Source organism: Lagopus muta, chromosome 8 (assembly GCF_023343835.1).
Source record: "Lagopus muta isolate bLagMut1 chromosome 8, bLagMut1 primary, whole genome shotgun sequence".
Taxonomy (NCBI): domain Eukaryota; kingdom Metazoa; phylum Chordata; class Aves; order Galliformes; family Phasianidae; genus Lagopus; species Lagopus muta.
Genome location: NC_064440.1, coordinates 36231802 through 36255765, shown reverse-complemented (window position 1 = coordinate 36255765; position 23964 = coordinate 36231802). Strand labels below are relative to the sequence as shown.

At 39.6% G+C, this 23964-nt stretch overlaps 1 protein-coding gene across 4 annotated transcripts in view; it reads left to right on the top strand.

Annotated features, from left to right (window-relative positions):
* DIP2A (disco interacting protein 2 homolog A) overlaps positions 1-23964 on the top strand; it is a 102475-nt gene that overhangs the window by 58612 nt on the left and 19899 nt on the right. For 3 of the 4 annotated variants that reach the window (XM_048952506.1, XM_048952508.1, XM_048952507.1), the window contains 20 exons: positions 2430-2558; positions 3717-3836; positions 5057-5254; positions 5732-5827; positions 6057-6163; positions 6875-6998; positions 7324-7433; positions 7846-7948; positions 9103-9167; positions 9481-9574; positions 10012-10131; positions 11540-11654; positions 11952-12091; positions 18618-18754; positions 19765-19845; positions 19952-20079; positions 21049-21163; positions 22295-22496; positions 23038-23147; positions 23275-23355. In XM_048952506.1, coding sequence (XP_048808463.1) covers positions 2430-2558; positions 3717-3836; positions 5057-5254; positions 5732-5827; positions 6057-6163; positions 6875-6998; positions 7324-7433; positions 7846-7948; positions 9103-9167; positions 9481-9574; positions 10012-10131; positions 11540-11654; positions 11952-12091; positions 18618-18754; positions 19765-19845; positions 19952-20079; positions 21049-21163; positions 22295-22496; positions 23038-23147; positions 23275-23355 — 2375 coding nt within the window. Of the gene's footprint in view, positions 1-2429; positions 2559-3716; positions 3837-5056; positions 5255-5731; positions 5828-6056; positions 6164-6874; positions 6999-7323; positions 7434-7845; positions 7949-9102; positions 9168-9480; positions 9575-10011; positions 10132-11539; positions 11655-11951; positions 12092-18617; positions 18755-19764; positions 19846-19951; positions 20080-21048; positions 21164-22064; positions 22153-22294; positions 22497-23037; positions 23148-23274; positions 23356-23964 lie in introns of those variants that run through there. The other variant, XR_007378443.1, reaches the window with a different exon arrangement.

Here is a 23964-nt window from a genome sequence, read left to right as displayed (position 1 = left end):
GAGTAGAATGCCTATATAATTAATGAAATTAATGTGATTTTCATCTGAGCGTAAGTCCTGAAGACGGAAATTATTCCTTGTGGATGCATAAAAGGAATTCTGTCTTCTCAGGGCAGATGTGTGAAGACCAGTTTTGTTCATTGTGCAGGACACATTAGGTGTGGGCTGCAGAGAAGTTGTTATAAGCACTCCTGCACTCCACTTCTGGGTTAGGGACACTGATCTGCATGAAACTTGGCTGTGAGATGCTTATGAGATACCTGAATGCTATGGAGCAGCACCTCCACATGTAGCTCTTTTATGTGCTCATTTTCAGTTGGAAATGATTGTAAATGTTCTTTTTTTTCCCAAGCATTCTCATTTTTGGTGTGATTTCTTTGAACTCAGCTCTTCTATAAGTGTTCCCAAATACCTTCTTCCCTATGTTACTTTCTGTGCATTTAGTTGCAGAACTTTTGTATTTCAAAAATCTGTCTTTTGCATGTATGTGCTTTTTCTTAACAGGAATATACATGGCAAAACTCACATTCTTTCAGTGTTTCAATTCCTGTACTTTAAATATGGCTTCTGGACTTCGTAGTGTGTATTTGTGTTTTATTCTCTGCTGTGACTTTGATGTATGTACCTATATGCATGCCACATCAAATGCATGCCACAGATTCACGTTTTGGGTCACATTAGTGCTTAGTGGTGACAGCATCTTCTATGCAGAATGGTATTTTGAGGATTTCCACTGATGAAGTCACACTGCAGTTACATCTCTGAGCATAGTTCTTGCTAGTATATTAAAGGAATGAAAGCTTTACTCATTAATAATCCATCCAGGGTTTGTAAGTACAGTGGGCTGATACTGCACTATGGGGCCCAGGTACTTTGGATTGTGTTTCCTTTCTTATTTAGTAGGCTTTATGAAGTCAGTGTTTTAGGACTTTGGTAAAGATGGGAATTAATACAATTTTAAAAAAATAAATGAAGCTGTATAGTGCTTATCAAGGGCCTTTCAGTTTATTCTGAATACTTGGGCTTTCTATAAACCTTGTGAAGTATTGTGAAGATTATATGGATCAGTTTTACTCACAGTTGTCATGTTTTATTGTTACTGGTTTGAAATCCAACACTTATTAAATCAAGTGATACTTTGTCCTTTTGGTACCTTACCCAAATGAAGGAATTTGTGGTCCTGCTTAATACCTAATGTGACAGATCTCTCTAACACAAGATTTGTCATTGCAGTGGTGATTACTAGAAAGTATGAGAATAAGTTTTCTTCTGATGATCCTACTAAAACTGCTTAGAGCTGTTTATCTATAAGCTCTGGAAATCTGTGAGCAGAGTTATAAGCACTTGTTACCCTAGGGCTAATGGCTTCTTAAAAATGAGTTGGTGAATATTACATACTTCACAGCACTGTCTGCATCTCATCAGGCTTTGGTTCTTGCTGCAGAATTTCTGTCACACAAAAATTCCTCAAGGCCTATCACTAGTGAGCTGTATGACTCCATGCAGTTTTCTAGCGTGGCGCAGCATTCTGTTCGTAAGCTTTTTCCTGTTGAAATCCAATTTTTATTCTGGATTCTGAATATTTCAGGTCTGCAATTCCTGATATCAGTAATTCCTGATATCAGTAATTCAGGTATTCCTTACTTGAACTCTCTTTCCCTATACTTTCTTCAAAACCATTCCATAAAGTAGATCACAGGTTTTCTAATGACAGTATTCCCAAGTGTTCTTCTGTAGTGTAGAGGCATAGCACAGTTCCAAGTAATGCAAGTTTTTGCCTTAAGATTGTTACAGGGTGATTATTCAATACTTTGAGTTCACGAGAATTGGTCTGCTTTTCCTGTGTATGTTACAGAATGGTTAAGTATTAATTGCTTGTATCACACACCATTGAAATTAAACAGTTTGTGATGTCAGGCCTACATGACCATGTCATGCCTCAGGAAGCCCTGTGCTTTATCTGTTTTGATCAGTGGTGCACCGAAGTGTGTTCAGTGTTGACATCTGCACCAGTTTTGTAAGTGCACGTCACAGGTAACCCGGCTGTCCTCACTAGTACTGCTTGTGAAGGACGGATGGTCTGTACCCCAGAATAGGAAGCATTGATAACAGATACATCGACTGACTGAAAAACGTGGTAAGAAAGGCTGCTAAAGGAAAAGGATGATGTAATCATCCTGTAACTTATGTCTGAATTTCCTTGGGTCACTTTGGAATTAGATGGAGCTCGTTTCCCCTCTGGGAAGGCAAAGCGGTTCCTTTCAGAATTCAATGCAGCATTCTCATTCCCTCCTTAAGATTTTGGTTATGATTTGATTAAAGAAAAGAATTTCGTCAAGAATGGGAGAGCAGCAAAAGTGCTGTAAGAAGCAACATTGGATGCATTAACACGATTGATGGGCTCATTTGTTTTTCTCACATTTATACAGATAACCACTCAGCACCTCCTGATGTAACCACTGGTCTGGTGGAACACTTGCATCATGAGCGTCCACAAGTAGCATCAGTACGAGGAGTTCCCAGAGGCTATAACAGCAGCATTTTGGAAACTGGAGATGGTAATTGCATTATAAACCTCCAACTATCTGTGTCCTTTTTTCTGAATGAGCAGAACTGAGCTTGACACCCATCATGTGCCATGCCTCCTCCAAAGCCCACTCCTCATTTTTATTTGTATGGTGCATATGTCAGTCTGCAAAGGAAAGGCTGTTTTGCATTTCCTGTGTTCTGCCACTGGGAAGCACAGGGTCATCCCTCACTAATTACCATCACAAGCAAAACAGATTCAGTGCAGGGAGTTGAATATAGTATTGCCTGTTGCTAATAGACTAGAGCAGTGAGAAACTAAAAGAAACTACAAATGCCTTCCCCTCTCTCCCATCCACTGTCTACTGTATCTTCCCCTCAAGCAGCACAACCCACAGCACTTCATCTCTGCCACTGCCCCATAGTCATTCTGTGTCCCTGCTCGGTGTGGGGTCCCTCCCACGGAATGATTCTATCCTTCCTGAACTGATCTTGCACGGGCTTTCCACGGGCTGCAGCTTTTCAGGCACAGCTCCTGCATGGCTCTGGTACTGCAGGGTCCATCCTGCTAGAACTGCTCCAGCAGTCCAGAGTCACAGGCAGCAGCTCCAGGCTGGGACCTGTATCTGCAGTGTCTCCATGGGGCTGCAGCATCCTTCAGGCCACATCTCCCTGCTGCACTGTGGGCTCTTCCACAGGCTGCCCACGGAGGTCTGGTCTGTGCCTGCAGTACTTCCTGCCCTCTCTCTGCACTGATCTGGGTGGCTGCAGGACTGCTTCTCTCATTTCTCACCGTTCTCTCCCAGCTGCTGTTACGCAGCATTTTTCCCCTTTCTTAAATCTGCTGCCAGAGACACAGCCAACATCACTCATGGCTCAGCTCTGGCCAGGAGTGGGTCCCTTTTGGACTGGTGGGAGCCGTCTCTGGTCTGACACATGGCAATGCTAGGATCTGTTTACAGAGACCATCCTCCTGCTGCAGCCCTCCATTATGAAAACCTTGCACTGTAATCCATATGTGAAACTGATATTGTTTAAAGCTTTTTTTACCCAAACAAGCTATGCATTTTGAATGACTCTTCCACCTGAAATCTGTGCTGAGCTTGGAATAATGTTGTCAGCAATGTGGAAACATGTGTTTTGTATGTTTATTAATACATGTTAAATAATGCATCCTTTCTGTTTGGCAGGTGTCCCAGTGAATAGCAGAGTGTCCTCTAAAATCCAGCAGCTTCTAAATACCTTGAAAAGACCAAAGCGCCCACCTTTGAAAGAGTTTTTTGTTGATGATTTTGAAGAACTACTAGAAGGTTAATTTTCTTTTAAATCCAATTTTCACTCTTAGTGTAAGCAATTCAAGAAAGAACTGATATGGCTTAGCAAGTGTTGTTTTCTTTTTTTCTTCCTAAAGAGAAACAATAATCATGATAGAACTGCAGTAACATATGACCATTCTGTCCACAGTGTAAAAGTGAAGCATAATATTCCAACTCAGCCCTCCTGCTGTGTGTTCTTATACTTGACATTCCTCACTTGCTTTGGAAAATCTGATTCAGCCCAGTTTGGCTCAGTGTGATGACCATTGTTTACCTGCAGGCAGCTTATTTTCTATGCACAACCCCCACATCCTGTTCTGAAAAGATGTCTTTTAGCTGATCAGTGTCCAAGTCCACTTAAATGAGAAGGGTTGCTTACTTTTAACTGGAATTCATTAGTTTAACGTTGTCTGCACGTATGCTAATATCTTTGTTTGGAATATAGAATATTTCATTATTTTACAGGTTAAGAGAAACTGAATACTTAGACTGTGCAGTGTTATGTATCTACTGCATAAAACTATAGTGCAACTATAAATGCATAGAGAATAGATTTTTTTCCATTCATACTCTTCAAGAGTAAATGAAAATTCTGTTCTCAGTGCTGTATCTTCAGCAGTTGCTGCTAGATTCCTTGTAGTGTTTATTTGATGCTCTAAAATGTGAAGTGTTTGCTGTTCTATTCTTTCTGTGGAGATTTTTCAGGCAAACTTATGTTGAAGTGTATAAAATCAACCAAGATACTCTGTAATACCAGGAGCGTTTCAGCTGATTTGTATTATTAGGTTACACAGCCATATAGTCATTCTTCATCACCTGTTGAAAATTTGGTGCAGTGAAAGTACATCCAATTGGTGCTGAAGCCATTCTTTCTGATAATGCTTCTTGGTTTGGTGTAGGCTTTCATTCAAATAGATGTGCAGAACAAACAGCAGAAAATAATGTCTCACAGGAGGGAAAAAAGAGTGAACTCAGGATTGAAGTTCTGTTCCTGCGGCCATCTTTTTTAAGCGGTGTGGAATCAGAACTACAAGTTGATTATTTTTTAAGAAGCCAACAGAAGATTAAGTTAGCATCATCATAAAGCAGGGGAGAAGCACTAGCATTGAGAAGCTGTGAGTAAGGATGAGTATGGTTTGTAGAACAGTCTTAAGTGTAATTTGCACATTTGGTGAAGACCCACATTCACCCACTTTACTGTTTTCTGATTTTAGTGCAACAGCCTGACCCAAATCAACCGAAGCCTGAAGGAAACCAGATGAATGTACTTAAAGGTGAACCTGTCGGTGTGGTGACCAACTGGCCACCTTCTCTGCTTGCAGCCTTGCAACGCTGGGGAACTACCCAGCCAAAAGCCCCTTGTCTGACTGCATTGGATACAACTGGGAAAGCTGTCTATACACTTACCTATGGTAGGTATTGATGGCAACTGGAAGAAAGAAGCAGATGTTCATTGTTGAACAAATGGTTGGCTTTATTTTTTTTTAATCACTGTTCTTATTTTTGAAAGCTACATATTAAAGAATTTCATTTATTTATTTGTTTTTACTATTTCCAATAAGTAGTTAGATTTTTGTCTTTTAATTTAAAAGCTTGGATAACTTCTTTGTTCTGTGTTATGGAAAGCTCTAAAGCACCAAACTGGCTTTTCACAGTGTTGCATAATATGGCATTTATTCCTAACCTCTGTTTATTAAATTTTAGTTAAATTTCTGTGCAGATTAGGGTTTTTCTTTTTAGGCCAAGCAGTTTGATTCTCCCCAGTATTTGCTAATGTAACTGCTAATTCTGTTCTAATACAACCAGCTTGCTTGTATATAGATATTGTCAACTGCTGGCTGAATTTTGCAATTTAAGCCTCTATTTTTTTATTTCTTCCTCATCTTTAGGCAAACTGTGGAGTCGGAGCTTGAAGTTAGCATATACCCTACTAAACAAGCTAACCAGTAGGAATGAACCACTGCTAAAGCCTGGAGACCGGGTAGGTTTGTTTGAGGTCATCTGTATGGATAAAATAGAGAGTGAGGAACAGCTTCAGCTTTGTAATACTGTAATTTGTAATATTATGTGTAATCACAGCTCTCACTATTTCTCTTCCTATTTTGTGAACCTGGATAGTGCTGTGACATTTTTGTCCCACAGATTTTAAAAAAGGTGCCACCCAAATGACAACAAAAGGCATTTCATGTCATTCTAATGTATTTTTGTAGGTAGCTCTTGTATTTCCTAATAGTGATCCAGTTATGTTTATGGTGGCGTTTTATGGATGTCTCCTGGCAGAACTTATCCCTGTGCCAATAGAAGTTCCGCTGACAAGAAAGGTAGGCGAATACATCCAAAAAATTCATAGCTTCATAAATGAATTGGAGAGGGATGGGTGGTACCTGGATCTTACATGGGATCCCTCCAAGCCTGCACTTTTGAAAGCAGTACAGTGCATCAGCTGAATGACTCACTCTGCTTCTCCAGAGCCTAGTAGACTGAAGTGCATGTTCTAAGAGATGGGACAAAATTTTGTGAACCTATTAATTTTACTATTTTAGGATGCGTCCTTATGGAAATTGTTCTAATATGTTCTTTTGGAAAAGATCTGTGGGGTTTTTTTTACTCAAAATTCAACACAGAGGTGCAATATTTTCAGCTCCCAGACTAATTAGTGGGAACAGAGGCAAGTAGAACAGGCTCTGCAGTTTGGTGCCTCAAGTCTCAGAAACAACATCAAACTGGCTCTGTTTCTTGATGAAACATATGAACTTCCTACAGGGTTGGAGAATTGTGCACAGCCATTCTTCCATTCTTCCGTTCTTCCATTGCTTACCAGACTACTCCCTAATCTGACGTAGTTCACCCTGAGCAAAACTGTATTTTGAGCGTAGATTTCAGTGCTATCATGAAAGGTCTTTGCACCTTTCTTTTTCCCTGTGGTATAGATTGGCTTAGTATTTTCAAAACATGGAAAAATTGCAGTAAACTGTGCAATTTGTGAGTAAACTGATTATTTGTGAGTTTGCTATAATATGGTTTCTCTGTAGGATGCTGGCAGCCAACAAATTGGCTTTCTTTTGGGCAGCTGTGGAGTAACGCTCGCTTTAACCACTGATGCTTGTCAGAAAGGCCTTCCTAAAGCTCAAACGGGTGAGGTGGTTACATTCAAAGGTATGTTTTCAAAGTACTCAAATTCTGTTTTAGTATAAGCAATGTATATATTGATTCTTACTGCTAAGCCACCTCATTGAGTCTGCTTGTGAGCTTCTAGTTTACGTATAAAGAATTGCCATTATAGTCAAGAGAGCACTTAGTGCTCCTCCTTCTTCCATCAGGATTGTGATGCTGCAGCCATAGCTTGATTCATATTGTTATCCTGGAGTACTGGGGAAAGAAAAAAAAAAAAAGATTTTGGTAGTGTAATGACAGTAATTTGTGGTTTTCTGTTTGTTGTTTTTTTTTTGTTTGTTTGTTTTTTGTTTTTTTTAATTTGAAGGTTGGCCTCGTCTCATTTGGTTTGTGATTGATGGGAAGCATCTGGCAAAACCAACTAAGGATTGGCATCCACAATTACGGGATGCCAGTGCTGAGATTGCTTATATTGAGGTGATCCAGTATAATATGCTTAACATATTGTTACACTGTTCCCATTTAAGTCACAATGCATCTTCCTTCTTCGGTCTTCTGATGCTACAGAAGAGATGACTGTAATATCTATAATTGTGGAGCAAGAGTTTTTCTCTCAAAATTACTGGGAAAACTGTCATACTGAGTATGACTAAAGACCGGGAATAATTGGCATTTTGGGATCCCTGGGACACTTTGTTTCATTAGGGTAGGGTGTTAGTGTGTTCTCTGAACTTAAGGTGCATCTCTTACATTAGCTATTTTCTTTAAAAAATGTAAATATCTGCCTCTTCTATTTATCCTTTCAGTCACTACTGTACATTTCTGTATTTGTTGTTTACTTTCTGTATTTGTTGTTAACGTAATGTGTGTGTAAACTTTCTCTTTTCAGTACAAAACAAGTAAAGAAGGCAGCACAGTGGGCATTACTATATCTCATGCTTCCATGCTGGCACACTGTCACGCATTGACTCAGGCATGTGGGTATTCAGAAGGTAAGTTAGGTATAACTCCAAAATGACACCTACTGCTTTGATTGTTCAGGAGAATTATGTCACAAAATCACGTTTCCTGCCATAAAATAACTTCAGGTCTTCTGTGTGAATATCATACAGAATCTGTCGTACGATGCTGTGAAACTGCTGAATGCTTTTTCCAGCTAACATGGTTACATGCAGTTCACTTTTCCTAAAGGTCAAAAATATTTGAGGGTATAGAAGATGCGCATTTCCATATGTATGGGTTCATACTCTCCACTACTCTTGGAGCTCTCATTTGTGCAGGGACTGAATGGATATGTGGCTGGCTTACTGGAGTATTTTATTAATTGGGAAATAGCTTTGTATGCTCTTGTATTTTTTGAAAGCTAAACAAGAACAACAGGTACTTGAAGAAACATTTATTTTAAATTCAATCATCCTCCATCCTTGATTAGTAGATTTCACTTGATTAGTAAAAGACATCCTCCTATAATCTGGTTAGATCCTATGCCAAACTTTGATTTATGTTTGGAATCACATAAGTTCAAACTTCTCAGAGAAAAGCACTGAAGAAAATTCAGTACAGCTGTGGTAGTATTTCTCACTAATATGATTCTTTCAAATACAGTTGAACCACTTTTAGTTGAAAATTTCTTCAATTGTCATCAAAATCAGAGTTTCAATATGTAGTTTTTGGACAAAGGTAACAAGCACTCAAAATAGTATTAAACTGAATATCATGTCTCATAGATAAAATTATTACAAAGAATTTAATGGTGATTTTAAGGTGATTGTAATAACTAAGGCACTTTCAGGTACTGAGAGACAGCTGAGGTGCTGGAACAGGCTGCCCAGAGTTGGAACAGGCTGCCCAGAGTTGTTTAAGGCCAGGTTGGATGGGGCCCTGGAAAATCTGATTTAGTACTTGATGTAGTGGCTTGCAAACCTACCTGTGGCAGAGGGACTGGAACTTGATGATCCTTGATGTCCTTTCAACTCAAGCCATTGTATGGTATGATTCCATGATAAAGCATCCTATATTATAGACAAAAAGACATGGCAATATAGTTTTGAGTTGTTAGGTGTGTTGAAAGTTTCATAGTTGTTTGAACAAATATCTTAAATTCATAAATGTTTTCATAAAACTGCTTCCTTTCCTTTGCTTTTAGCGGAAACTCTAACAAATGTGTTGGATTTCAAAAGAGATGCTGGCCTTTGGCATGGAGTATTAACAGTAAGTGTTTGATTGAACGAAAAAAAAACCACTGTAACCAGAATCTTCTCTTTGGAGCAGTGCTTCAGAATGAGGTCATAAACCATTCAAGCTATATTTCACTATTTATGCATTTAAGAATAGAGTATTCCTTTTTCACTAACCAACTGTGCAGATAGTTTGCCTGCTATTGGCTGTACTCATAAGTAACAGTTAGATGTAAGGGATGTGCTGTAGCTCTGATAGCTCTGATTTTTTTTCTTTATTTTTTAAGACATTGATGCATTCTGCCTCCCAGACACTTCAAACTTTATTTTTGAATATTTTTTCTCAGAGTGTTATGAACAGAATGCATGTCATCAGTATTCCGTATGCATTAATGAAGGTTAATCCACTTTCCTGGATACAGAAAGTCTGCTCATACAAAGGTAACCTTAAAATATTGTTGCATTAACTGATTTGAGAAAAATCTGTTTGTATGCCTACTGTGTGGCAGGCCACTGGTGTTTAATCTAGCTGATGTCCTTTGCCACTGTTACACATCAGCTTCAGCAAACAGATACTGCGTTATAGTGGTAAAAGTCCTGAAGAATGATTGATGATTGACTTTGCTGTCTTCTTGTGATAGGTCTTTAAAGGCAACTGTATTTACTGTCATGGTACTAGAGTTCATATTAAGTTTTTAGATTCTATCATCAAGTCCATCTGGAGACATTGAATGTGCACATGTCATTGCAGTAAAATACCAGTAGATTGTAACTAGTTTTGTAAATGTATATTTTTGTGTAGATACATGATTTTATAATTTCTGTCTTTATTCTGCACACATGCCATAATTGTTATTATTTTTATTCATTATTTTCAGCCCGTGTTGCTGTAGTAAAATCACGTGATATGCACTGGTCACTTTTGGCTCAGAGGGATCAGAGAGATGTCAGTCTAAGCTCCTTACGAATGTTAATAGTGGCAGATGGAGCTAATCCATGTGAGTATGGATGTATTTGCAGAGCTGTCAGTCCAAGGTGAACTGAAAACACACGTAAGTCATGAAAGTCTGGACCTGTGCTACTGGAGCTCAGCAGTTAATCTTCAACAAAAGAGACAGCAGCAGCCTTTCCTTTTCTAAGGATAGTTTCAATAGGAAACATTGCATTACTTATTATATAAACAATTTTTGGCAACGTTGTTTTTTGGAAGTCTGTTTGAAGTAAATCATAATGCCAGTTTCAAAGTAGATGCCCATCTAGTGCAGTAGATAAAATGTATGAGTTTGAAATGTGTCTGATTTCTGTACATTATCATGGAGTTCATCTCAATCATGCAAGGACATAAAAATTGAAGCAGTCACAGCCTTAACTCAAAGGAGTAATACATATTATTAACTAGAGTAATTGGTAGAGCCTTACCTTTTCCTGTAAATGATATGGTGGTGATGGACAACAAATCGAGAAAAAAAGCAGCCAGGAGGGTTTGTTGGTTGTTTTTTTTTTATCCTGCAACTGGCAAGGATGTAAGGATATAACTTTGGGGCTTAGTTTTGCTTGTACGTCAGAAAATCAATGGTATTTCAGGTTTGCTGGAGGTTAGTTACATGATGAAAGGACAGCACACACATTGGCAGAATATGAAAACTTGAACTGGTCTTGCTAGGATGATTATTGTTGTAGGCAGCTTTTCAGTAGTGATGCTTAGAAGGCATTACACAGTTAATTCTGTAGTAAAATGCATATTATTTGTATGCTGGTGGAGTTATTGACTTTTCATTGCTGTTTGCACATCTTAGCTGTATATATCTCTGTAAATGACTTTTTCATCAGTATTGTACTGTTACATGAATTTATATGAAATTACCCTATACCCAGGATGTAGCATGATCAGTGAAGTTGCCTTGTTTTATGTACCATGATTGCAGATCTGTAAAACACAAAGCTGTAGGACATACAGTATCCCTGTACATTTTGAGATGCATGCTTATGGCGAGGTAGAGTTCTAAACAGAAGTGAGGATCTGTCAGAATCATTTGATTTTATTTTTAAATGCTGTGGTCTCAATAAGAAACACTCATGTAAGAACTGTAGAAACTGTCAGGTACAGCTACCCATACTGATAAAATAATCACTGTATCACTGGAGGACTTTCAGTGATAGTAAGGGACTCTACCAGAGAAAGAGTATGCAATTGGGAATTTCATTCTGTGAATTAGTTGTTAACCATTATTTTGTTCTTCAGATCTACAATCTAATAGTAGGGAAGGATGTCCTTTAGTTTGAAAGTATGTAGTGCAAGAATGCATTCATATTTGTACAGGTGAGGTTAGAGTAAGCTAACAGACATTGGAACTCTGCAGATCAAACTTTCCTGCACTTGGCAAAATGTTGTTACTGTGTTTTCAGGGTCAATATCTTCATGTGATGCCTTCCTGAATGTATTTCAGTCCAGAGGTTTGAGACCTGAGGTAATCTGCCCCTGTGCCAGTTCCTCAGAGGCGCTCACTGTTGCTATTCGCAGGTAATGTTTTTTTTCCTGAGAAGTTGACTGAAAAAAATTCTTGACAATTGAAATATATGCATTGCTAAGATGACAGTTAGAAAAGACAGCTACTCACAGAAAGATACTCAAAGACCCAGATAAGTCTGAGGCTTGCAGGTATCTCATGCATACCAGTCTTGAAGTCTTGTTTGTTAAAGATGAGATGTCATTCTTTTGTTTAACCTTAATAGACTTGACAGAATTGCACAGTGCTTTTGATGGACCTGATGTCATTGGTCTGTTGATTCACAAGTGATTTGACTTACTGTTTTTCAGACCTCCAGAACTGGGTGGGCCTCCTCCAGGGAAAGCAGTTTTATCTATGAATTGTCTGAGTTACGGTGTGATAAGAGTGGATACAGAAGAGAAGTTGTCTGTTTTAACTGTACAAGATGTTGGTCAGATTATGCCAGGAGGTAGGAGAACTTTTAATATACATTTAAGCATAATCCATGTAACTTTACTATTGTACCTGTGCTGTTGCAGTAAATAGAACTGGCAAATGAGAAGTATCTTTAAGGTAGTGTGACTCAGATTTTGACACATTACCTAAAAACTTTAGTAGCAAGTGCTGTCTCAGCTAGGGACATTCATAAATATTCACAGGGGAGATTAACTGATGGTATATTTGAGTCATCATAGATTTTGGACTGTGCAGGTGCTTCATGGCTGGTTTTTACAGTTGTGGTTTTGGTCATTTGTCAGTGTTAGTGCTGACAGATGTACAGATATGCAGCGACGAATGCAGCAGGAAAAAAAACGAACTCTTAAAGCTTACTAGGAACTGTGCTGTTTTATCCAGAAGATGTGTCTGATTGATAGTCTATGCATTCATACAGAGCCACGAGCCACTCTGAGCTGTGACGGTACATTTTCTTCAGCAGCATCTGCAGCAGATTTCTGAGCCTGTTTTCTGTGCCATGGCAGCATGTGTATGTTGTCCACGATGGTGGCAGTGCTCCTCTCAGCCTGCATAGTGTGACTCAGAGCAAAGCCTGGCTGAGATTGCTGGCTTGTTGGCAACAGTTGACTATTTTCGTAGGCTTTGCTTTTATTGCTGCTTTTTTAATTTTATCATTAGCTCTCCAGCATTCCAAGAACTGTCTTTGTCCTGTTGTGGCCTTACCCACCTTAAAGTGTTTATTTATGGCCTCGGCACCTCGGTTGGTTAGCATTGATGCTTTTCATCTTTGAAACTGGTACTAAGTGTGCAACCTGCAGCCAGCTCTCATTTTGAATTGCTACAGAGTCTTTGTGAGGAACATGTTTTATGTAGTGCATGGTATGCAGGAAATTCCCAACAATTTCTTGAAAATTCAGGAAGTGGCAATTTTGGAGTTTCTTCTCAGTAACAGTGTGACACTGAAACTCTGTCTGAAAAATCAGCATGCTTAGGTGTCTCTTTGAAATGTATTTACACCAATGCATGGGGAATAAACACGATGAGGTAGATGTGTGCAGCTGCAAAACTACAGTCGTGTTGGGATCACAGAGACATGGTGGAATAGCTCTCCTGGCTGGAGCATTGCAGTGGAAGGATATAGGCTCTTTAAGAAGGGAAGGTGGGGAACACGATGAGGAGGAGTTTCCCTTTATGTGTGAGAACAGGTGGAGTGCATGGAGGTCTGCCTGGGCATAGATGAAGACCTGTCTGAGGGCCTGTAAGTAAGGAGTAAAGATCAGACTGGTATAGATGACACTGTAGTGGGTGTCTGCTGTAGGACACCCAACCAGGAACAAAAAGTGAATGAGGCCTTCTACCAACAGCTAGAAGCATCCTCACATTTGTGGGCCGTGCCCCTCATGGGGAGCTTCAGACACCCCAGTGTCTGCTGGAGGGAAAACACAGCAGGGCATAGGCAGACCAGGTTGCTCTTGAAGTGCAGGAGTATCAGCTTCCTGACCTAAGTAATAGAGGATACACTGAGGAAAGATGCTCTGCTAGACCTTATACTCACAGAAGTGGAAATCATTGAGGATGTGAAGATTGAAGGCTGCCAGGGTCATGTGATAGTCAAATTTGGGATGATGAGAGGAAGGAGCAGGGCAAAAGTTAGATCACGATGCAGGGCTTCAGAAGAGCAGACTTCAGGCTCATCATGGATTGGCTTGAAAAGAGTCCCATGGGATAATACTGTGGAGAGGAGAAAGGCCCAAGAAAGCTTATTAATATTCTGAGAGCTCCACCTCTAAGCTCTTCTGTTTTAAAATGTCATTTGCGGACCATGGCTTTATACAGTAGTAAGAAAAATTGAGTGACTTACCTGATGTAAGGGGAAGTTGGAGTTCAATGTGTATCCATCTAGTGCCTCGAGGTAATATAACTTGTAGTTGATGGCTATTGCGAAACATAGCAGTAAGTGGCAAAACCACTTATAGGTTAAGCCAAAGTTGAGCATCTTAATTCATTAAGTGTTTTTAAAATGTCATCAGCATCCAGTTATTAGTAACTGAGGCAGATTAGCTTCAATTTGGCAAAATGATAAAAAAATGTCATGTCTGGAATTATTTTTTAGCAGAAATACCTCTGTACTTTTCCAAAGACAGAACGTGTGCAACAGAGTGATTTCTAGATGATGATTCAAGGATTTTGTTCCCTCAGAAAAAAAACAAAAAAAGAAAAATAAAAAAAGTAGAAAACTTCAAGAGTAGGAAAAAAGTAACAATGTGGGCAAAATTTGTGCCAAATGAAAAGAAATTGTTGATTTCAAGATTAATGGCTTATTTTCAAACGAGTCTGCATGTATATTCTAATATTGGATATATTTGCCTTGTACGATTTACGCTTTTTCCTACGTAGTAGTCGTGGAGGATGGATGCACTCTGATCCTTCTTGCTTGGTGTTTGGCATACAGGAGAGAACATACCACCATTTCTTGTCCTGTCAGTTGTCTTGAATTACTCGGCTGACTGATGACTCTTGGTCTATCCCTGTTCTTTTCACTTTCTTTAGATTGCAGTACTTTTAACACAGACCTAATCTGTGTCATGTGCCATTCCTGAAGGTAGTGCTCCCTCTTCTGACCCCTGTCAAACACTTCGGTAAGGTCTTGAAAACTGGTACATGCTCTGGTCATTCAAGTGTCTTACAACATAGGGGCTCACATTCCTGAATTTCATTTGGTCAGCTGAAGGTTGGAATAGATGATCTCTGAGATCCCTTCCAACCGGGCTTTCTCTATGATTTTTAAGAAAGGAGACAAGAAGACCCTTGAAGGTCCCAGGTGGACTTCATTCAGAAACGAGCTGTCTAAAAGGTAATGGATATAAAGAATCCATTTCTGTCTCCTTTTCTTCAGACTTGCTACTTGTTCTGAAACACTGAAGGTCCATTTACTTTCAGGATCTCAATCAGCAATTAGGATGGAGCCCTTAGCACCAGCATAATGCCTTATGTCACTCCTGTTTAACCCATAAACCATTCTTGATGCCATGTTGCCTTGGCTCTTCACTTTCATTATCAACTATGACTGCCAGTAGCAAGAGCCACCACAGAAGCCAGCATCCATGAAGAATGTTCCCATGAAAGACAGCATGGGAATTCATAAAACAGAACCTAGTATGCATTTCGATGGAAGCTTCTCTAGTTCCTGTGAGTGATTATGTTTTCTCTCATCTGTTGATAAGCTGGGACTGTTTTGCATGCTTTTCTGCCTGGGAGCCAATCCTGATAAGAAGCAATGTTTGGTTCATAAAGGCCTTTAATTCTTTTTTTTTCTTTTTTTTCTTCTTTTAAAATTGGACTGGTAAGGATGGTGGTCCAGAACTCCTACTTCCCCCTCGGATGGAATGTAATTGTCGTGTCACCCATCATCCTGGAAGATTGTTATACCTTATGCTAGGATATGGATGCTCGAAGGGACTTAACCAGATTCAGTTTTGCCTCTCTGCTGCTTCCTGACTCTGTTTCCATCCTTCTCTTTCTGACTTTGACAATAGAATAACCCTCTCCAATCCAGAAGATCTATATTTCTGTATCTACTAATCCTGTAAAATCTGATTCACAGAAAAAGCGCAGTACTTACTTTCTTACACTCAAGTAGAAAAGTGTAGGTTTGAGCCAGATCTTTAGCTTCTGTAAGACAAATGGGAATGCATACTTCATCTTCAGTTTGTGGACTTCTCTGTCTCTGAAAGCATGTTTCCAGATGCTGGCTGATGCCTCTTCACTGCAGAGGAAGTTAGTTCCTTTATCTCATTGCCTGATCTGTGAAAGGATTTGTTAGAAGACAACTCTGTGATGCTTTTAATTACATCCTGAGGTTGAGAAGTACCTTAATCTATCTTAGTTCTCGGATTTTATTGCAGCAGTCAGTTCTGTGTTCTGTTTGGCTTCAGTCTGTCACATTAGATGCACTAGATGGTCTCCTACTGCAGAGTCACTTCTGAAATTCTGCAGCAACAGGTATGCTTCTGACAAGATGTTCTCTTCTAATTTAAATATTGTGCTCCTGATGCTTGTGTGACCACCTTTACAGTGTAGATTCTCGTTCATCCTAGTCTATGAATGCTCTTGCTTTACGCCTAATACCCTTCCTAGAAGAATGGGGAATCAGATCACTCTATTGAACAGCCTTGTATGCTGATTTCTTTGAGGGTTTGGTTTTTCTAGACTCCCTGCAAGTATCTTCTACAGTGGTGGTAGAGGTGTTTTTATCCTAACCTTTTGGTCTTTCTTCTGAGCCTTTCTGCTTCTAGAGAAGCTGCAGTGCTAGGAGGGCCTCCTTTTTATTCTCATGGACCCAGGCCTTCCAGGAAGACTTGCTCCCTACAAGAAAATCTTGGAATTCCACTATTGGCATACAGTCACAATTGCAGAAGGATCTGCTATGAAGCCATGAAAGTGAAAGGAGAGCACTCTCTAACAAGCATCAGGCAACTTTGGTAGCTACAGATTTCTGTGCTAGCCAACTGCTGTTGCACACCTGTGATGTTCTTCTCACATTCATGTGGTGCTGTCCTTGAAATACTCGAAGTTGAATCTAGTCTTCGGTAGGGCACTGGTGCGGACATTTGTTTGCACAATAGAATTCTCATCCTCTGCTAGAAATCTTGTGGCAGGGCTGACTACTAAAAGTCATCATCTGTAAGAATGTACATGTGGACTCATTTGGAGAAAGAAAATTTTCCTACCCAGTAATCATTATTCTTCATGATGTGTAGTCCACATGTACATTCCTGTCCCATCTGCCTTTCCCTTCTCTCTAATTCTTTTTCAGATGCGATGCTGTTGAGAGCCTGAAATGGTGGTAGATGCATTCTCTTGTATATCACACATGAAGCAGGAAAAGAAGGAGAAGCAAGATTACAGGCTCCACAGATACTGCAAAAGGAAAACCTTGCAGTAACACATGGCAGGGCAGAACTATGCCTGCTGTTAGAATGTATGTGTAGACTACTTATGTCATGCATTGGTTACTGGTGAGTATTTTTTTTGACTTGATGAGGGTGATAGGATTATCCTTGGGCTTCGTGAATGGAGCACCATTGCAAACTGCAGGATAATCCACTGTTTTTTCATGTTTGTGAACGAGCTGAGGGTTTGCAGCATTGCCTACAAGCTGTCACTGTCCCCAGCTAATTATACTTCCATATGCACTGTTATTTAAGCATTACATACAGAGTTCTAAGATTGTCAAACTGTTTCTGGTGGTAAGAAAGTATCTGTTTAAATTTGTCTTTTCTAACGTTTCTCCTCCTAAATTGGGTTTTTCTACATGAGTAATAATGAACTGCTAGCTCATACTGTGTAATTTAATTCTAGCCTTCTAGTTCACATCAGTTTTCAGCAACTAAAACCATTGGTTCTATTTTGGACTTGGACTTGTGCTAGACAGGGAGTATAGTCTCCTTATTTGGCCAAAAAAGGTTAGCATGTCAGCATCCCAAACTGTTAATTAATGTTTGGTGTTCTGATAGGTAGTCTAGAGGTTGATTTATTCGTAGGGTGATTTATTGTCTTTCCTACTCAGACATAAGTTGTTGCCAGCAGACTACAGAGTTCTCGGTCAATACCTGCAGCAAAACTGGCTGTATCACATATTGGTTTCGGATGAAATGTGCCACATCCCATTTGTGATTTCTCTTGGTAATAGTTGAACTGTAGAAAAGTGAGAGCTGTCTGTGTTATCAATTAAGACTGGCTAAATTGGAATATAGTAGTATGCTCTTTCACAATGGCTGTTGTTGGCTAAAATAATTCAAGTGGTCTTGATAGAAATGAACAAACTAAATAAATTTCAGAAAATTAACTAAAGACATGATCAAATTGCCTTTTTGATTTATTTTGATCTGGTAAATGCTAAGCTAAACTTCCTTGTTCCAATATGCCTTCTCTCTTTCCTTTTTCCTTTCCCTTTGGGGATGGGAAAAGATGACTCCAGAGTCGGTAAGCAAGGAGTCTGCTTAGCCAGAGAAGCCTCTGAAGACTGTTTCAGGAGGCAAATATAACCAATGGCCAGAGCAAAGATCAATGTAGTACTTGATTTGATTTTCTGTCCATTTCTAGTGTGTTTCTCACATAACTTAAGGGGTGATACTATGAATACCAGAATGTGCAATAATAACACAAAGGGAATGGTATGTCTGTAATTAGTATCTTTTCATCTTTCATCTTAAAACTCATGTTGGCTTTCATTTGATCAAAGCATCAGCCTTCATGCTGAAAGCCAATTGCTACTGTTCTGTTGCAGCTTAAATATAGGCTGCGAAATACTGTGGTAATAATACAAAGTGTTTGCAAATTTGTACCTTTCATACCTTTCAGAGCACGTTAGTCTGGCTGTCAGAAAGATAGAGCTCTCTTCCATGCTGTGTTTATTGCTGTAACTGATAGGTAATTGGTACTAAAATCTTTGCCTGCCTAACAGTAGCCATGTAACTTCTGTATCAGTTGCTGAAATGTAGGAATGCTATGATTCTGCTTTCTTCTTTTCTCCTTAGCTAAGGTCTGTGTTGTGAAGGTGGATGGGACTCCTTACCTGTGTAAAGCCGATGAAGTTGGAGAAATATGTGTGAATTCAGGCACAACTGGGATGGCTTACTTTGGCCTCCTTGGAATCACCAAAAACGTGTTTGAGGTTTGTCTTTTTCCTATGCAGTGTTGTATCCCCAGTATTTCTTCTTGCAAACAAACTTTTGTTTCCGATACTTTTAATTTTGTTCTTTATTACTTACTGTCTTTCATTCTTCATGTCAGAACGTGTCAGCTGTCTCTATATTCTGCAGTCCCATATTCTGTCAGTGTTGGCATTTCATTTCATCTTAGTCTTACGTAATGTTACTTGTACACAGTAGACAAAGACCTGCAGACAATTTAGTGGCACACAGTTGGAACACAGAGTTAGAAATTAGCTTAATATTTGTGATCTTCATACAATCAATATGCAGTTATAAATTAGCTAGAGAAGCTTCTCTTGTGTATTGCAAATGCTATGTCATTCTTCAAAGTGAACTCTGGTGTTTGTTTGCTGTCGTGTTTAGAATGGCAAGAGTCTGGATATGTGAAATTTTGTTCCTAGCTATATGAAAGAAGAGATAAGAAGGATATAAGTCATAATCCTTATAGTTTGTCAAACGAGAGCAAAAGCGTTCTGTCTGCCTAGATTTTTCCTCGCAATGGTATCCCAACTTCAAGTTTCCCTTTCCTAGCAAGAAAGGAGAGGAAGTTCTTTAGGAGTCATGCTTGCCAGTAGAATTTCACTGGGCAGCAGTTTGGAGACGTGGCTAAAGCGTGGAATTCTAAACGAGATGAGAGAAATGCTGGCCTTAATCTTCATTTTCAAGAAAGCTCTTTCTGTCTGTTTGCCAATGTTAGCATGCTACACACCTTATCTGTCAGCACTGTCTTTAACTAGTGACAACACCAGCGAGAATCCTGATGTAATGGAGGTATGAAGGGAAAAAAAAGCAAGGAAATTCTGGGTTAGATGAACTGACATATTCTTCATCATTTAAAAAGCTGTTCATATTTCACATGGTAGTAAATGCTGTCATCAGGTAGCTTTTCAGCTGAGCATAGAGCTGAAGTGAAACAGAGGCAGAAAGCATTTTAACTGAGTGTCTGAATATTTATTCTGTGTTTTTTCAGGCCGTTCCAGTGACAGCCACTGGTGTGCCTGTTTCAGATCAGCCCTTTACAAGAACGGGACTTCTTGGCTTCGTGGGTCCTGTAAGTGCGAATGAGTAATCTTGGCCTCGTCCTGACACCCTGCTCTGAGTGATGGAGGAGTCGGGAGGTTATTTCTCCTCTCTTTCTGATCTTGTCTTCTTTTCAGGACTATCTGGTGTTTGTGGTAGGAAAATTGGATGGCCTAATAACAGTTAGTGGTCGCAGACATAATGCAGATGACGTGGTAGCCACAGCACTGGCAGTAGAACCAATGAAGTTTGTCTACCGGGGAAGGTGAGTATATTGGAAACTTCAAAGCACTGATTGAACAGTGTTCCTTTTGTTCACCCTCAAGCAATGATGAAGCAATATGGTCTATATGGGAATTCTGCTTGTTATTTTTTACACCTGTACTGTGCAGGAAAGGTGACACGAGGTTGTAGTATGCCAAATAAGGACTTGACTGTCCCTGCTAATTTAAGTGTCTATTTAAAACTTCTTTTAAAACTTCTCTTGAGAAAGTCAATTTAATCTTGACAGAGAATATAAAATACATCTCCCCTTTGTCCCCCTGAGCACTCTCATTCAGAGTGGCCTAGATAAGACCTTTGCAGCAAGTTCTAAAGAACAAAGTAGAAATGTTGAGGCAGCTCAGGGACTTTCAAAGAGTGTGTGTGCTGTATCACTAGCCTGTCTGCTCTTCATTATGTTCAGGTATTTTTCCTCTGCAGCAGTGGTGATGATGTAGAACTGTTACTGACTGTTACAAAGTCAAGCTTTCTTTGTTTTCGCATTGCTACTTTAATTCACTTATCATAAAAATAATGGCAGTACTTAGTTAAGACATGATTAATATTCTTTCCGAGAAGCTGCAGGCCTAAAACTAATTCACAAAGGGGACTAAGTATTTTCAGTGCATATACTGCTAATTTAGCACAGTTGTTGCCTGTCAGGAGAAATAAAATATGTAGAAGCAAAATGTGTGCATGATGGAGTTAAATAGGCAAGAGTTGCAGAAACCCTCCATGCATGGAATCTGCCTGGGTTAAACACATTGGTGACTGCAGATTCTCTTAACCCTCCAGCATAAACAAACGGCAGAATTGAATCTGCATTTGTGACTTTGTGGTGATGTGGCATGAATGATGCTTGTACGTCTTGAAGCACTGCTACTGAAGATTACAATCATTTCCATGTTATAATAAGCCATGCTATGTTCATCATATGTTGCATCTCATCATTCTCCTGTCCTTTGCATTACAGGATAGCAGTTTTTTCTGTGACGGTTTTGCATGATGATCGAATAGTGCTTGTGGCTGAGCAGCGCCCTGATGCATCAGAGGAGGACAGTTTTCAGTGGATGAGCAGGGTTCTACAGGTAGTCAGATCTGTCCTTTCTCTCTTTCCAGGTGAATAAGGCTAATGTAAGAGATGAGAATCTTAAAGCATCTGTTTTCCTTAAGAAAAATCTTTCAATGTAACAGGAGTTAATGATAAGCTGACTGCTGAGTGTATTTCAGAGCTGACAATTAACAAAAAATTTGTAAAAATATTTCCTTTCAGAAAGTTTTTGAACTTAATGTTACTACAGTGATAGTTTCTGTGTGTTTTAATTCTGCATATATCTACCAGTTTCATACTGACTAGGAGAGTTAAGTCTGACAGTGTTTAAGGGTCTTTAGTGTTGAGTATCAAAACAGATGCTAAAATCTAAGTCATTAACATCGTTATTCTAGATCACCAGTGGTAAGCATTGAATCCTTTTTGCCTTGCTTGCTGTATTGTGCTTCTCTGGTGGGGCAGAAGAGAGGAGAATTCTCATAGTTGCATTTAAGGATTTGGGAATGACTTGAGCAGTCATAGGGAAGTAACAAGTGAGAGAGCGCAGGTATAGAAGAAGACTGTTAAGGGAAGAAATGATGGGATGGCCAGAGAGAAAAACTTAAGGGAAGAGACTTCATAAGTGTTAGGCAGTAATTATGGTTTCTGTCCGCTTTCAGTTTTGTAATTTTTTAAGGGAATACCTGGTAAGAAGCTGCTTTTCTCACGAGAACATATTATTCCTGCTTTTAGAAGTGTCTTAGCTAAAATAGAGAATCAAGTTTTAGGCAGCAGGATGCTTTCCTTCCTGTGGTTCTTTCCTTTTGTGGTTCTGTGTTCTACTGTGCTTCTGTGATTGTGCCATACGTGCTAAATTTGCTGTGATATAGTTTTGGCTTTTTAAGATCTCTGCACTTTTTGCCCACTTTTAAGAGACTTTCCTAATCCCTGATGTGCAGGTGGCATCCCCTTGATAGAGTGCACAAGCCAAAGTCCTGGGTCTGCTCCTGCTCCCATTGAAGTCATGGCACAACTTCTATGAGTTCAGTGAGTGCAGAATTGGACCCTTTATTTGCAAATTGTGGTGCAAGTAAAAATTTTAATGTTATTAAGTGACTTGAATTCAAATTCTTATTTTAGCTACATCCCAGCTGATAATTTGCAATATATTTTCTTCTTCTCTATCAAGGCAATTGATAGCATTCACCAAGTGGGCGTCTACTGTCTTGCCTTGGTGCCAGCCAACACTTTGCCAAAAGCACCACTTGGAGGAATTCATATTTCAGAAACCAAGCAGCGCTTTTTAGAGGGTGCACTGCACCCTTGTAATGTCTTAATGTGCCCACATACTTGTGTTACTAACCTGCCTAAGCCTCGACAGAAACAACCAGGTGAGTAAACCAGAACGTCTGTTGTCTGCATGTCTCCTTTTGACAGCACATGTAGAGGATGCCCCAGTGGCAGTGTGACAGCTCAGGGCCTTGCCTAATGGATGGCTTAAGATGCCTCAGTTAGCAGAACTAGTGGTTTTGTCAGAGCACCCTGTGCTCAGTGAGGACATTATGGTCTGCCTTTAATCCCATGTAAATGCAGGGACAGCCTCCGTGTACCAATTTCATGCTTCCATAGCTATACTGTAAATTGTCCCTGTGCTGGCCAGCTTGCAACGACAGTCCTCAGCCATGCTGCAGCTCTTGCAGGAAAACCAAACTGCAGATAGACCACAGCTTACTGAAAGAGTACTAGGCTGGTTTAGTGTGCTGCATTATCCTCCTCTCTCTTTTTCTGTAGAATATTATATTTCTTTTCGCTTTTCATCTTTTCCTGTCTGTATTCCACGTGGATTTTGAAGTAATCTACAGAATGAATTATTGATAACTGCATGTTCCTTGTGTTTCATTTTTCTCATTTTGCACTTTTCTTTAAATGCAGATGTTGGTCCTGCTTCAATGATAGTAGGAAACCTTGTTGCTGGAAAGAGAATTGCACAAGCCTCAGGGAGAGATGTTACCCAGCTGGAGGATAACGATCAGGCAAGAAAGGTAACACAAGCATCCTCGCAATATTAAACATTTGAATTGGTTTCTTCCAAGCAAGCAAAGAATAGGCATGGGATTCTGCTGAAACTAAGGGTGGGGCATTTTTAACAAACTTTACCATCTTTTTCAGTTCCTGTATTTAGCAGATGTTCTTCAGTGGCGAGCTCAGACAACTCCAGATCATCCCCTCTTCCTGTTGTTAAATTCCAAGGTGAGATGCAGGTCACATCTTATTTTGAGATCAAGATCAGCAAACTATTGTTTGGATTCTAAAAGAATGGTGTCTAGAATTCTTTTTCCTAGAATGCTTTAAGTTATTTTGATGTGGGATGTCGTGATTTTGAAGTGAACAGAAATCACTGCTACTTAGCAAGCAGCGTTAATTCTTCTACATCTGGAATTGTAGTCTGTATCTGGAATTCTATCATACATTCTGCATTTCTAGCTTAAGAACATTGTAGCAGCCGCTTTTCCCAATGAAAAACAATTTCTGTCATATTAATGGAAGTCACAATCTGTCCTTGACCCAGAGAATAAGAGTGAGAAGAGATTTGAGTTGGAGAATTTTTTAATGAGAAGACAGGGAAGCTAGGCACCAAGCCATGGCTTCACCAAAAGCAGGTCCTGCCGAACCAACCTTGTGGCTTTTTATGATGGCATAACTTTGTCAGTTATATATAACTCTCAGTGCACCCTCAGCAAGTTTGTGGATGACACCAAGCTGTGGGATGCAGGGGACAGAATGTCATCCTGAGGGACCTAGACAGGTTCAAGCAGTGAGCCCAGGAAAACTTTCTGAAGTTCAACAGTGCCAAATGCA